Source organism: Enoplosus armatus, chromosome 7 (genome assembly GCF_043641665.1).
Source record: "Enoplosus armatus isolate fEnoArm2 chromosome 7, fEnoArm2.hap1, whole genome shotgun sequence".
Classification (NCBI taxonomy): domain Eukaryota; kingdom Metazoa; phylum Chordata; class Actinopteri; order Centrarchiformes; family Enoplosidae; genus Enoplosus; species Enoplosus armatus.
The window spans coordinates 16,768,909-16,783,993 of record NC_092186.1 but is presented as its reverse complement, the minus strand read 5'-3'; the positions used below and the strand labels follow the sequence as shown (position 1 = coordinate 16,783,993).

The window sequence follows — 15,085 nt, the reverse complement described above, 5'->3', positions numbered from 1 at the left end:
AAGTAGAGAAACGCATATGATTAATATATAGCATTGCTTCCAACTGTTGCATAGTATGTGGAGCACGTCAATAGCTGAGATGCCTTTTCATTTCATACCTTGAGTATAAAGCTGATGAACGCAGATTAGTCAGAGAGATGCTGCATAAAGTGTTTTTGAGGATCTGATTGTTACCTGACAGACATTGATGAAATCAGGCTTCTCCAAGTTCATGTAGAGCTTGACCAGCACCCGCAGCACCTCATTGCGGAACTTCTTGTTCTGCATCAGGGACATGCACACCTTCAGACTGTAGGCAAGGAGGCCACTCACATCATTCTGAATGAGAGAAGAAAAAAAAGTAAGAGTTATCAACGCATTTCATGACAAAGAAGAAATAATTCTGTATAATAAACATCAGTATTCAAAATCTAAAAGGAATTCAGTTATGTACTGTGAAATTAGTCAGTGACACCAAGACAAATGTTTTATGTATTTGAATAAAGTGATTCTCATAAATTCTGTTTTGGGGCATTATCATGCTAGACTCTTGTGCAAGACTTATTCTATGCTATTCTGGTGAGTATTAAAGCTAGCAGTAGATATGACAAACTAATCTCAAATCAGCAGCGAATGACAATAGTGGCTGACCGATTCTAAGATGGTCTTCTCAAACATGTCAAGTCGCCGGGTCTCCAGGGCGATGCCAATGGCCTGCTTGTACTTGTGATCATCTAGGCAACGCAGGAACATCTTGTTGACAATGCCCTCAAGGCGGGGGTCGATGCTTTTCTTCTCTTCGTCCTCTGGCAGCTCGGCATTCTCCACCCGCAGCTTGGTGTAGTGGTCAATGCATTTGGCTGGCAGCAAACATAAAAAATGAAAAAGAGGGGCTCCATTTCACCTCTGAATTCAATTACATACTTCAAGTCAATATCTTATTCCATATGTCAATTATAGGCTCTCTCTGCCAGAAAGCCCTGGTAGGTTTGTAAAATGGAAGTAAGAAATGTGTTTTTTCCATTCACACTGGCAAGAAAAATCAGGGTCACATCAGTATCCAAACAACAGAAATGTTACACAATCACTAATGAAGCAGGTAAGTCAGGTAAATGAGTGTGTTTTTGTTTGATCACTCACCAATGATAGTTTCCACATATTCTGAGTCATCTGTGACATTGAAGAGTTCTCCAGCTCCAAGAGCATAGTTCAGAGATTCCTCAAAGGCTCCGAGGTGGTAGAAAACCTTAGAGGCCACCAGGGCAGCAAATGCTCTGCTCCGAAATGTCTCGTCCTCATACAGGACCTCGCTGTGAGGACACAACAGTTGCTTACATAAAACTGGACTGGCAAGAGATCTTTATTTTATCCTTATTGAACGTAAATGATCAAACGATCTTTTCTCTGTCCCACAGAGCAGTTTCTGCCACAAAGCAGCAAACTCTGTAATTAGGAAGGATGCAGAGATCTGCTAAAGAAACCTTCTACTCAATTATACACGCTGGAAGAACACTCAGTACTCTGCTTGTCATCATAAGGCACATTGCACACTGGAAAACCCTGCTACATTTTGTCTGCATGTAGTGTGTCAATACTGTCTTGAACGTGTCACCACTTGTTGTCGCTCACCAAGTATACTTTAAGTTAAAGTGAATCTTTCTCCCTACTAGAGACATAGAAGGAATAAAACTAGGAGCCAAGTTATTGCTGCCTTATGTAAAATTCTTATGTTAGTTACAGTTTCAAGCTCATCAATAGTACTTACATTTTATCTACTGATCCTGAAATCTCAGCCCAGAAGTCATTCACAATGGAGTCTAGCTTGTGAAGAGCAAACTCCTGCAAGTGAAACAGATATTTAGACACATAATATTTCTGTGGTAACTTTTGTCACACTGTAATTTTGTCATTACATGAGATCCAGCTTAGTTTACGCAATTTCTTCCATTATTTGGGACCATGAAGGAAGCTATGTTCAAGGTACAGTCAGTATAGAGCTTCAACTTGATCTCATTACTCAAGTCTTACACTGTCAGAATGTAGAAGAGTGGCACTTAATAAAGCTGACCATGATTATAAAATCCCATGGCCCATCATGCACTGGAAGTCAAACCAATTAAACAAGGAGGACAGAGAGATCAATAAATACTATACAACCTCATACTGTATGCGCCTCCTTTTCTGTACAGCTGCTTAGTGTATCACATGCATGCCAAAAGCTTTACCACTGGCTCCTTATGAAACATTTCAAGTGGAACCAATGTCCTAACACGTGAACTTCTGAATGCAGTTTGACATGACATGACATTAGAATATCACTGTATGCATGTTGGCCATCTTCAGGCACCTGGTCCAGCACTCTGAAACCACTTCTTACCTTGAGCTGTGGCTCCTCCTCGTCAAGGAGTGAAATAATTCCAGCTAAAAAAAAAGAAAGATAAACAAAACTGACTGAGTGGTTGCTAGATTCATAAAGTTCATATACCTTCTTTTTCAAGCAATATATTATATTTTAATGCAGTCTAGGAAATTACATAGACATATTAACACATTGATAATAATATTATCAAATGCAGTATTTGTCCATAATCATTTCATCATTTACAGACTTCAGATGCCAGGTGCACTTGAATAAAAGTTTACCCATTCAAAAAGACAATTTTTAATTGAAGTGGAATTATTCAAATACTCGGACACCAACTATATTTAATGAAACAACTGGAGATTAGCGAACTCTACAGCTGATAAGTAATTCAGATGTTAAAAACGTAGCAGAAAGAACAAGTTCAATGGTCAACACTGAACCTGTTTTGAACAATTAGCTAGCTTACGTTACACTGACAGCAGGACGTATTGAGGGACTAAATAATATAAAAGGATGAAATAATTTAAACAGGTGTTTCTTTAGGAAGTATTTCCAAGACGAAAAATCATTCCTGTGTTTATATAAACATGAACTTGAACACCTTATTATCAAAGCTGAATAGCTAGGATCCTGTACAGTGTGACAAGGACTAGTACAAGACTGTTAGCATTCAACTTATGTGAACTTATTACGAATTCCAATATATTTTAACATCTGTACAGTGAATAAAATCGTGGCCTAATTATACCAAAGACATATTACAAAGGGTTCTTCCTTCCTGGAAAATATTTTAGTGGATTTATTAGCCATCACCGGTTAACGGCTGACTGACAACTGCTACATTAACGTTAGCTGTGTGACTCAGCTAAATCAATGGCAGATAGCTTACATTATGGCTAGCAAAATAAGGACACTTTCTACGACTTACCGGCAGATGTTATCATGATTGGCTCTTTATTCCCTCCTCAGCCCCACGATCCTGGTTCGACGGTGAAATTCCGTGCGTTTTTTTAGGGAGATAAAGAAAATAAAAGAGTTGTAGTATCTGAAAATGCACAGCAGTGGAACCAAACGCAGCCGCTGCTAACTTCTTTTTGTCCAGTACCGCAAGACCCCTCTCAAAGGACCTCCATGTTGGCTGGCTTCTTTTAAGCCTGATTAAAATATACAGAGATGTAAAATTATCCATTGTATGCTCATAGGTTGGATACATTCGTAGTGTTATAAGGATGTAGAATACCATTTTACGAGTTCTCATTGCATTTAAAGGGAATTATAGACATACTGTAAATGAAAGTATCCGATTTATGGACTGGCTTTTCTATGGTGGCCTATCGTGAATCAGTTATTTTCCCTCTCTGTCTATGTACAGTTTATGGAGTAAACGACGTTCATGGAAATCAAAGGTGTAATGTGTCTGTGATGCCAGTGATATAACTAAATATATGACAGTACAGTGTTGATTAAGGAATGCATACGCAGTTGCCAATCAAATCTCCCAATATCCTATTTTAAGTCTGTTGATTAATATTAGATTAGCAGGCAGTAATGACCTTTTCAACAGAGCTGCACACTCACACAAGCTTAAATGTGTTTATTTACATGTAGAGACCAATAGCCTACATAAATACATAAAAGGTTGTTTCATTAATTTCTGTTACAAATAATGCTATTGTTAATAGCACTCATCTAAGGCACGCAAATCTAATAATTGAAAGTGAAACATTCCCAGAACATGGCTGGATTAACCTGCTGGGGGGCCTCCAGGGAAAAAACTAGCTGCTGGGCTCCTATTAATGAAGCAGGACCCTATTTAAGGACTTTGTTATGTCAGTTGATGTTGTGCTTTGGCGATATATTAATTCTCAAATAAATTCAAGCACAAACCAGATGACAAATAATACAATAAATACTTGGGTTCTGGGGCCAGTTGATAATCCAGCGCTGTACTTGACTATGCATCATGTTGAAGGGGTACTTTTGCTGTAAACCATACTGCACTTTCAAAATCTAAAATAACAGACAAATCTCTATCTAGGCATATATGCAGAAAAAAGGAAAAACTGATGTTAGATATGTGATACAGTTCATATGACTACCTGATCAACAGTTACTTGAATCAGCCCCAAGCATACACAGAAAATCCTTTTGTGACATCAAAAACAATGTATAAATCAGCAAGATAACAACAGATTTTACTATTTAGCAACATCAGCTTCAGGACAAGAATCATGTTGGCTCAGCAGTGGGAATTTTGAGCACCATGAAAAAATACTGTAACATGTAGTAAGGCTCTGTAGCACCATGAGGCCAACTTTTCTCTCACAGTATACACAGGATTGTCTACAGTGATATGCCTTCAGTCACGGGTCATGTGTCGTGACATCAGCAGTCTCCTCCAGCCGATTGTCCTTCCACAGGAGGTCGAGCTGACAAGGAATTGGTTTTCAGAGGGATGCTTTCCTCTACACTTCCAGCATCACCTGAAAAAAAAACAACGACAACATTGTTACTTATTGTGCAATTGAGTTTAATGATGATTAATATGATGATACGATTTGGCTGCAGTGGGATGTAAGTATTTCTCTGCTCCCTATATATGCGAAAAGTGTTGAAACAAGGTGTCTGTCAATCTGATGGCCAATGCAATCCAGAAAATATTGTAAATGTTGTAAGTGTTTCAATTTACTTTTGTTGCATACAATTTCTTTCTTTTTTTTTATTGTACATTACAACTTGAAGATGGACAGACAGTGATACTAAGAGAAAAGTTTTACCAAAAAGCTAAATATTTTGTGGCCACACTGCATACTGGCATATTGAGTCTAAACCAGTGTCTTCTGCTTTTTTTCCATGTCTTTTGCTCATGTAGTGCATTCTAGGTTCAGCTCCAGTCCCCTGAGAAAAGAAACGAGACAAAAAGAAGAGTGCGAAAGGAAATGCCTGTATAGCTCAGTCAAACTGCACGTTGAGGCGATGCTGCTACCTCTTTGCCTGCTGGTGGAAGAGACATTGGCCTGGCCTCTGGCTCCTCTTCTCTGAGACCAGAACAAACATTGGAATGGCCAGAAAAGCGGGTTCCCTCTATCCCTGGTATTATCTGAAAGGCAATAATAAGCGTTTAACAATTTGGCAGATTATCTAAGGGCCTGATTGTTTCATGAATGCTCCTTTTGTTCCCGGGCCTTTGCAGCCATCCCTGGGAAGAAAAATGTGTGCAGAAATGTGTGGTCTTGTGAATGTCATGGATTGACCTAAATAATGGAGTTCACTAACTACAGTGATTCCTGCAAATATCCCTGCAGGGACTTATACTGTGACAGTGCTCATTAGTGAGTTTACAATTATCTTATTATAAGGAAAAGTATTATATCTAATCCATTCTACATATTGTAGTTCTTCAATCTAATATTTCATGCATGATCAAATCTGCATGGTGCCTTGGGTTCAAACTTCATGTTGATAGGCATCTGCCTCGCTGACCTCTGTGCTTGAGCAAAAGAAATGCTTGGGTTTGGGCAAACAGAAAACACTCAATAAGTTTACATTATACTAAAGAACATGGACAGTGTATGTCATAACACCTGCTGTTTGAGATGAGTATATAACTTTGCAGGCGTTTTTCTTGATGATGAGCATTTTGTCTTCTGTCTTCGGGATGAAACAGCCGACCCACACTGTCTCTGGTGAATGTTTGTGGAACACCGAGCGGATCAGACACTCCAGGAGTTGCGCACACTGACGCGTCTCGGCGCTCTCCTGTCTGGTGCGTATTAATCCAATCAGAGCTGGTCGGGCGATTCTGGCATGTTTCGTACGTGCCTTTACGTCCTTCAAGATCTCTTTTAAGCACAGCTCGTTTGAAGTTTTGCTGAGAAATGTCTGTCTGAAGATGAATATGATGATAGGAGAGTCTATGGTTCGCTTTAGGCTGTAAATGTTTGCCCTCCTCGTTGCTGTCCTCTGAACGTTGCCATTGAGCGTTGGCCGCTTCTCCTTCTCGCTGTCCTCTCCCACCGGACACCCTCTCAAATCCAAATCCTTGTGCCTCGTCGTTAGAGGTATCTCATTGCTCTTAACAGTCTCTGTCTTGCAGCAAATGTGGTTTGCACTGGCAGTGTCGCCGTGACTGCTTGGCGGAGAGGAGTGGGGCTGTCCCATGCTGTTCGCCAGGCTGCCAGCAAACATGTCACGGAGGAACTCCTTCAATATTCCAGCGTCGTCCCCGTCCACCTCTTTACTTTCACATGCATCACTCACCACGTAAATCCTCTCTTTGCCTCCGATCAAAGCTATAATCCTCAGAAACTCCCTCTCTTCCTCGGGCAGCGTGTCTTCCAGGGAGGCCGAGTCTGCCATCCTTGCGCAATTACGGCTGCGCGGATCCTTTTTATTTACAATGAGCCGTCAAGCCATTCACAACCACCTCCCTGACCGGTGAAGTGCAGAGAGAGCTTCCTCACGGTCACCAGGAACTCCAGTAGGGAGGGTGGGGATAAAGACTCAGCGTCTATTTCTATTGGCTGGTCTTTTTAGTGGGCGGGGCCAACTGTCAGTCACCGCATGCAACACAGACAGAGTTACAAGATAATTAAGTTAATCTTTAATAGGTAATTAAACACAGAAAACGGGTACTACACAAGATCATATAACATCAGCAGCATGGGCTTCAAGAAGAAACAGAATAGTTATCATTTCATGAATTTCTCAGAAACAATCCAAGAGATCCTGGGATGGACTGTGGATGATGAAATCAGGGTGCGGAGGTCACTCTCTTTATTCCTACTATTCTCATGGAGAAGAGTCCTGCCGTCCCTCCAATGTTGTGGATTCCTGGCTTCTCAAAGAAAAGAGGAAACAAAGAGAGGACAGTCATAAGCAGCAACTTCAAGACGAGAGCGTCACTTGTCTGACCTGCTTTTTCTACATAATTGTTCAAATAGCTTCAGCGATGCTTGGCTTCTTTGTAAAATCACTCTTAGACCCCCCACTACATCAGCAGTGTGTTGAGTTCTTGAGACTCTAATCCTTTAATCCACCCATGCCTGTTCTTTAATTAAAAGGTGCTGTCAGTCTCAAAATGCCACTGAGTTCATGAATTGAAATACAAATTAGATAACTAGCACCTAGTCTGTGTGGACTTGAATCATTGTTTGCTGATGAATAAATAATAAACTATGAAGTCAGACCAACACCAATACAGAGGTTTTGGCCTTTGTCCTTTAGACTGGCTGAACATTGATTAGTTGGGTGGTGTGTTTGTTGTTTGGCTTTTCTTCAAACTGAACTTGCTTCATCATGTCATTGCTCTCCAACTGACTGACTGAGATATCTGCTTCTCTGTGTATTTAATGTCTAACATGTCTTCTATGCACAATAAACACTGCTGATATTCAATTTAGTCTTTTCTTTTACCATTAACGGTGAACAGTTTTATTTTTGTAGTTGATCATATTTGTAATCCCTCTCAATGACATGCAGAGCAGATACCACAAGGTTAATATCTTGTTAATATCTGTGATCCCTGTTGCCCTTTTTTAATTTTTTTTTTTTTTTTTTTTTTAACAATTTGAAGAACTCAATTCACATCTCTTTGCCTTTAAAAGTATTTGAATGTGTTGGTTAAGCTACTGACCTCTTTGTTCAGGGAAAGGAGGAGCTGAGGGTCAAGAAGCTCACTTGGACCAGTGAGGGAGACTCGAAGACCTAAGCGAACTGCAAAAAAAGGGAGGTTCTCATATGAATTGCATTATAGTGAAAATATCAAGGCAAGGCAACTGAAGTGGTTTCTACAAGTTTGCATGTGCCATCATTGTTGCAAAGCTTGTATTTAGACCCGGGCTAAATAACTGTTGCAATCTGGGTTAAACTGGACTGACTGATGTATTGGAGTGATTTTGGTCTTTAATTAACAACCAGTCATTTTGTCTCTAGTATGCTGGAGGATGTTCACCATTCAAAAGATACAGAAAACTTCTGTTTTTTGTTTTTCATCAAATTCTGCATTACTATGTTTGTAAATAAATCTTTTCACTTGGCAATACTGTGTATCCCAGTGTTTCAAGTCAGACCACATTTCATACACACAGCAACACAATGTCCTTTCCTTGAGAAATGAATCATTGAAATGCAACAAAAGACACACACAACATAATTTCACTGGTCCTAGAGAAGGTTTTTAGTGTCCCATGACGGACTGACTGGAGGGATGTGGGCGGCTGTGGTTAACCTCCCTATGGCTAACTATACACACTGCTATTTTTAATGTTACTGTACCTGTTCAACAACCCACATTTGTTTTTGCTTTTCCTTTTTCCTTTCCTCCTGTGTTGACACCGGTGCAAATGCAGTATAAAGATAAGTCTGTTAATGTAGAAATACTGTTCAGACTTTCCCGCCCACACAGTCAACACTACCTTATGGGAAACAGTGAAGCTTTGGCGTAGTAGTTTAAAAAGTAGCACACAAGCTGAGATTTTTTCTTTTGCTGACATCTTGTGGTTGAAACTTTTGTCAGGGCGCGCTGTCTGTCCCTATAGGTTATATATGTACAGTGCAGTGTTTTGACCTATAGAGTGGAGAGTAACAATGCTTTTGATTCAGTGTGTTGTCGAATGTCAGATAAAAATCATACAAACAGCAACAAACAGTATCAGCACCAGTAGGTCTATCAACCTTCAGAAACACATATCTTTGTTTTTTTTAATTTATTTTTTCAAAAACTCATATCATAGGTTGCAAACTACTACAATACTTTTCAAAAACAGAAAAGCTGTTACTCAATGCCTTACCTTACTCGGGAAATGTTATTTTAGTTTTTAGAAGCAGTGAGTTTCACCCACAGTGCAGCTGTTGAGTTTGGTTGGGGTGTTATTTAATCACTGCTAGAGTTGATACAACTCAGATACTGTTTTTCTCTATTGACTAACAGTTTTAAATTATCTAAAGGATGTAGGCAAACACTAGTGTAGGATTTCCTTTTTAAATGCTAAATAGTGCTGATGATGTTGCTCTGTACCCATCTGACACAACAACACATATTTGCAAACAGTACTTGGTCCAGGTCAACTCATTTTAAGGTCACAGATAACATTTTTTGATTTTATCATGATGTTTTGAGTTGAGAGAGGAGGTGTGGTACGATTGCACAACCTGTGATTTTCTTGTCTGACACCAGATCTCTGAGAGACGAAAGATGAGAGGCTGTCAGGATCTTTGGAGGCAAAACAGAGTCTTCAGCGTCAGCGGAGGAAGAGCTTCTTCTTCTTCTTCTGACTTTGATTTCTGTCATGTTGGTGTCAGGTGGAATCTGCAGTGGCATTGGCAAGACTGTGGATATATTACAGAAAAGGCAGGACATTTAATTGTTGTCTTTTGGTTTTAATATAGTTACAACGGAACATTTATAATGTTTGTGCTGATGGAATACACTAATATTTAACTTGACCTAGTTTCCTCTTCAGTCAAGTGCACAGAAACACTGATAACCTGTAGGGAAGGAATGCTGCAGGAGTGGTTGATCCTCCAATGACCTGGAGGTGGGTCCTCCTCTCCATGGCCCAGACTCCCCCCAAGAACCTGAGACATTTTGTTTGTTGAAGTTTAAACCAACAGAATACCACTGCAAAACAGTATCTCCAATCCTATAATTGTATGGATTACCATTGTTGTAACCTGGCAATGGCATGTTTGAAACATCAGAGACATTTTAAACTTTAGATGAGAAAAAAGCAACACACTGATAAGAAGACTATAGCAGTGACGGTACTTTTACAATTTTTAGGTGACCAGCTTTATTAGGAAGCAAAGTCTGCCCTACACTACACGTACTGTTGGACATCATGATGTGTCGTTCATTGCATTCCAGGATTTTCTTTGGTGCCATAAAATGTAGTATTTACTTTTATATGTTCCCACTTTTCTACATCCTAACTTGGGTGCTTCCACCTTATTTTGTGGTTTCCATTTCCAAGAACAACGTTTTTACACAAGAGAGATGTTAGCTCCATATCAGTCAGCTGGGTTTGGACTTAGATAGCTACATGGTTGACAGTTATCGGGTGTGTTGATAACTGCCACTATGCTGCCTTTTGTAAAACACAACTTGTCTTGTTTGACCCAGAAATATATCTAAATTACAAATGGCTGTTCAGTATTTTGGGTGGATTTTCTCTTTAAAACTTTATGGTCATTGTGACACTTATAGAAAGTCATTATTGTCAAACATTACATTTACATAATAGATATTCTTATGAGAACAACAACTGTTTTGGTGTTATAATATCACAAAGAGTCTGTGTAGCACTCTGCACTATCAAACAACAAAACATGTTTTGCAGGAAATGTTTATTTAAAAGTGTAAATTTCTTACCAACAAATACAGTTCCAAGAAGCAGTAAGAAAAGCAAGCGACCAAAACCAACTATGGTCCAACTTTTTAACTGCAGAGCCCCAAAACAAGCTGTCCTCTTTGCCATAGTGAGCAGAAAGTCAAATGTTTCTGGGAAGAAACATCATAATGCCCCAGTTTTAAACCACACACAATAGACCAGACCTGGAATAATAGATATTACATTTCAGCCAGGTTTTGTCTCCTCACAAAGGCTGTGACATGGGGGAGTGGTGGAAAAATACAAAAAGGTTATGGAATTTATCTGGAATATTTAATATGTAAAAAAACAAACAACTCATAGGAATTAAGGCTAGAACTGTTTGGTGTTGTAACTCAATATACAAAAAGGGGGAAAAACAGCTTTTCTAGTACAAAATGTTTCACATTCATCAAACAGGTGAAACAATAATTTAATATGCATATACAGTAAAGCAACCAGCTCAGATTCATGTCACTGATATTAAGGATTGTTATCATACAGATGAAATAATATACAGCACATGAATCATGATAAAGTGACACATAAATGTGGGTAAGAATAGTGACTTCATGCAGTACAGCATCTACACAGACTTTAAAATGTCCCAAAAAGAAAAAGCATCAGATATTTCAAGAGCGATAATCAGCTGTGTGGTGGATCTGCTTGTAGTGGGAGTGAGGTTGCCGTTAATGATACCACAGTCATGTTAACTGATCCATGGGTCTTTGTAAACTGAGGCAAGCTAACCAGACAACAGAACAGGTTTCTGGAGTTGTTATGATACCTCTAAACTGGGAAATCCCTGAAAATGAGAACACTGAGCAGTGTGCCTGATGTGACTATTATCAAACTAGTCTTACAAAACTTATTAAATCATTCAGATTCCTTGATATAATCTTACTAATTCTTTGACTGACCTTACCAAGAACATGATTGCAATTATGTTGTGTGTGTATTTGTGTATGAGACATACAAGTAGGGGATGAGAAACTGAAAAAATATCTCTTTTCATACGGTAGGTCTAGCTCTTTACATGGCAGTATGACATGGTGATCAACATAGCAAATATCTGCAGCATCTTGTAAAATGAAGACACAGTTAGTGCTCTGATGAAGTGTCATCTAATATGGACTAAAAAAACAGGATCTAACTAATGCTTCACATGCTTTCAAATATATGGGAGAAGGCAGTCATTGGCTTCAGGCAACATGAGAAAAATGTATTCATGTACTGGATATGTTGTTTAGAATGATGAAAATAATTAATGCCACAGATAATCTACACTGCATTCCTACACCTCACCTTAACATACTGTATATATGGATGTGCTTACACATGCATGCAATTATTGAGTTCTTCCACAAGAGGGCACTTCAGTAAAAGCAGCATTCTGGAGAGAGTCTATTCCTGGAAACCTAGTGATAACCTTTTGACAGGGGCTTCATACAAAAATACACAATAACAATAATAAAAAAAATAAGCATTTCTTTTTGAAAATTCCAGTGGAGTTTGCTGTTCGATGCAAGGGGAGGGTGTTCCACAGTTTAGAGCCATAAAAACAGAAAGCAGCCTCATCAGATTTCTTGTGGGACACTTTGGGAACTTCTAAAAGAAAGGAAGATCTGAGAGGTCTTGTTGGGACATAAAATGAAAGGCATTCACGATATACAAAGGTGCTAGATTATGTAAGGTTTTGTAGATAAGTAAAAGGACTTTAAAATCTATTCTGAAAGATACAGATAGCCTGTGCAGTGATGCAATATTTATGTTTACGATATTGTTTCCTGTTTTGTAATCACTAGCATTGAATTTGTTGTCCAATACTGTTTCACAATTGCTTTCAGTAAAAACCACAAACTAACTAACTGAGCTTGATGCTTACATTCTTTTGTTCAACATTATATATTTGTATATATATATATATATTTGTGTGTATATATATATAATCTTTGTATATGTAAACCCTAAATAAAGCACAGTCACAGGTTGAGTCCAGTCATAAGTAATAAAGGTAAATTGAGGAGCTAAAGCTAACAGTAAGAAATCGCCTTTGGTCTACAAAGCCCTTTCTGATGAACTTTAGCCCTTCACTGATGCACTTTACTGCAGTCATAACATGAAATGTTAAAACCATTACAGCGGTGCATAACAGTTTTATATCATGTTGTAGAACATTTATTATGAATGACTTTGACTTTACACCACTGCTTCTCCAAACCTTGCTGTAGTGTTTTGGGCTTTTGAGTGTGTTTACATTTACACAGTTTTTTTTTACACACATTTCACTGTGATTGCACCGTATATGATTGACTTTATGTATACACAAATAAGTTGTATTATGCAGAAACTAATGACATTTTATTTTACTTACTTACTTTGTGAGATCACTCTTCCCCACAACTCACTGTCAGATTTTACTTGTCCAGAGTCAATAATTACAGAAATGAAAATGTTTTGCATCTGCAACACAAAGTCATGGTATTTTTTGTCAATTATCCAGTCATTTCAATACCCGATTTCCTGTATGCATTTTTTATGACAAATAAAAGGATTGCTATTCTTTATGAAAAGGAAGAGTTTATTACATTAATTACACATTACTATTACGTACTTTAATGCCTCATAAATGATTACACAGGAATAAATCCTCCACTAAATAAAGTGTTACCAAACAAACAGTAGATCAGTGTGTAATGACAGTAAAGCTCTTCCTCATTAGATCTCTGAATCAAATATTTTCCAGCCAAACAGTAGTTGCTCCTTCAGTTTCATCAATGTCATGAGCAGTTAAAGAATAACCTTTTAGACGGCAGGACTGTATAATAATTGTTGTATATTTACTTTTCAGCAACAAAAGCCTGTGCAGCCTTTTGTCCACTAGGTGGCAGTGTCTTCCCACTGAGAGTGATATTTTTTACTCGTCTCCAATGACACTCTAAGTCAAACCTTGCCAGGTCCCTGGTACTGCCACCCAAGAAGCATCATGTGCTGTGTGCAATTAAATACATCACCAATACCACAGCGGACTGTAAGACTCAATGAATGCCAGAGAGGAGCAAAATATGCACTCGCTATCAGCATGTCAAAACAAAACAAGTGCCTTTGGGAGAAGGAATGATGAATATGAATAAATTGATTGCACGTTCAGTGTCTGGGCCAACTTGTCTTGTTTGTGGTGTCATTACTGCAGGATGACACATTACTCACAGAGAACGTCCACAGCGCCATCTGTTAAGGCTTTGGGACATGGTTTAGCTGGTTAAGCTGTTGATGTGTGCATTGATCGTCAGAAATGATTCAAACCACACAGAGGTCATTGAAATTCCCTTCAAAAGATGTTTCTGAATTTAACAGTCTACTTCGAGTGTCAGTCCCACGTCAGCAGGCTGACACAGCAAATGCTGCGGCTGCTTGGGGAAACTTCAGGCATGCAAATGGCTGGAAAATAAGTGACAGTGGTGGATTTGCACATTTGCTGGTGGTGCTGCTCTAAATTCTGGGAGATTTGACAAGATCACGTCACATCAGGTGCACTCAGCAGTCACCTCACCGTTCAGAAGGGCCCTGTGCTGCTTGGGGCCTCTTGAAAGCCCTGCTCACATCTGAATCACACACACACACACACACACACACACACACACCCTGGTGGTGGAAAGTAAGTACATTTAATTAAGTAATATACTTAAGAACAAGTTGCGTGTACTTTACTTGAGTACTTCCATTTTATGCTACTTTAAATTTCCACTCCACTACATTTATATATTGTACTTTGTACTCCACTACATTATTCTGACAGCTGAAGTCACTTGTTAGTTTGTAGAATAAGATTTTACAGTTTATGAGATGAGTTATCTTGTAATAGATTAAACTACCCAACAATATAGAGACCAGTTCAAAATATTACAAACATGAATGCATCTGTAATAATAATGAAATATTATAATACCGTACCCACTGACATAGAGCTGACCAGATAATCAATCCCCTCAGTGATTAGACCTGTTCAGTCCACTTCACATATTAGAATGCATTTCTAGATGCTAAAACAAGCTAAACATTCAATGTACAGACAGAGTTGTATTGTGCACGTGTTGCCAACCTTTTGTAACTGTACTACAAGATGTTTCCATTATATTCTGATGATTTCCATAATTTAGTCCGAGCAAAGGGTGACGAAAGTAGGGGGTAGGAAGTAGGGAAGGGGCAATTTATGCCCCACATTTGTTTTAAGTTGTGGATCACTGTATCCCAGAATGTTAGTATGTTGATGTAGTCTGACCTCTGAGTACTGAGTACTCATGTAATAATGTAGTAATGTCTACTGAGTACTTGTGGGTCGGGATGTCAACATGTTGACAGGTGTCGCGGC

At 38.8% G+C, this 15,085-nt stretch overlaps 2 protein-coding genes across 4 annotated transcripts in view; both read right to left on the bottom strand.

Annotated features, from left to right (window-relative positions):
* psmd1 (proteasome 26S subunit, non-ATPase 1) overlaps window positions 1-3,413 on the bottom strand; it is a 36,775-nt gene extending 33,362 nt beyond the window's left edge. The window contains exons 1-6 of the mRNA XM_070908427.1: window positions 3,273-3,413; window positions 2,357-2,400; window positions 1,745-1,818; window positions 1,120-1,289; window positions 631-839; window positions 175-318 (exon numbers count right to left, since the gene is read on the bottom strand). Coding sequence (XP_070764528.1) covers window positions 175-318; window positions 631-839; window positions 1,120-1,289; window positions 1,745-1,818; window positions 2,357-2,400; window positions 3,273-3,288 — 657 coding nt within the window. The 5' untranslated portion in view covers window positions 3,289-3,413. The remainder of the gene's footprint in view (window positions 1-174; window positions 319-630; window positions 840-1,119; window positions 1,290-1,744; window positions 1,819-2,356; window positions 2,401-3,272) is intronic.
* A 520-nt stretch (window positions 3,414-3,933) lies between these two features.
* On the bottom strand, window positions 3,934-6,768 carry LOC139288108 (uncharacterized protein C2orf72 homolog). 3 transcript variants are annotated; one of them, XR_011597433.1, is made up of 4 exons: window positions 5,929-6,768; window positions 5,331-5,444; window positions 5,122-5,242; window positions 3,934-4,827 (listed from the first exon to the last, which is right to left on the bottom strand). XR_011597433.1 is itself a non-coding variant. In XM_070909364.1 (3 exons), exons 1-3 carry the CDS (start codon window positions 6,701-6,703, stop codon window positions 4,730-4,732), a joined length of 987 nt encoding a protein of 328 aa, XP_070765465.1. In that variant the 5' UTR covers window positions 6,704-6,768; the 3' UTR covers window positions 3,934-4,729. The 3 variants fall into 3 exon arrangements, 2 of the variants coding, with proteins under 2 accessions (XP_070765465.1, XP_070765466.1); XM_070909364.1 differs by lacking the exon at window positions 5,122-5,242; XM_070909365.1 differs by lacking the exons at window positions 5,122-5,242; window positions 5,331-5,444.
* Between the last annotated feature and the right edge of the window lie 8,317 nt (window positions 6,769-15,085).

Bases quoted from the DNA above. Each gene is read 5' to 3' on its own strand.
- LOC139288108 (XM_070909364.1), bottom strand. From the start codon at position 6,703: ATGGCAGACTCGGCCTCCCTGGAAGACACGCTGCCCGAGGAAGAGAGG. The intron at 5,445-5,928 runs GTGTTATGACAT...ATTGCCTTTCAG, and splicing joins ATACTCATCTCAAACAGCAG to ATAATACCAGGGATAGAGGG. The intron at 4,828-5,330 runs GTAGCAGCATCG...TTTTTTTTTCAG, and splicing joins TTCCACCAGCAGGCAAAGAG to GTGATGCTGGAAGTGTAGAG.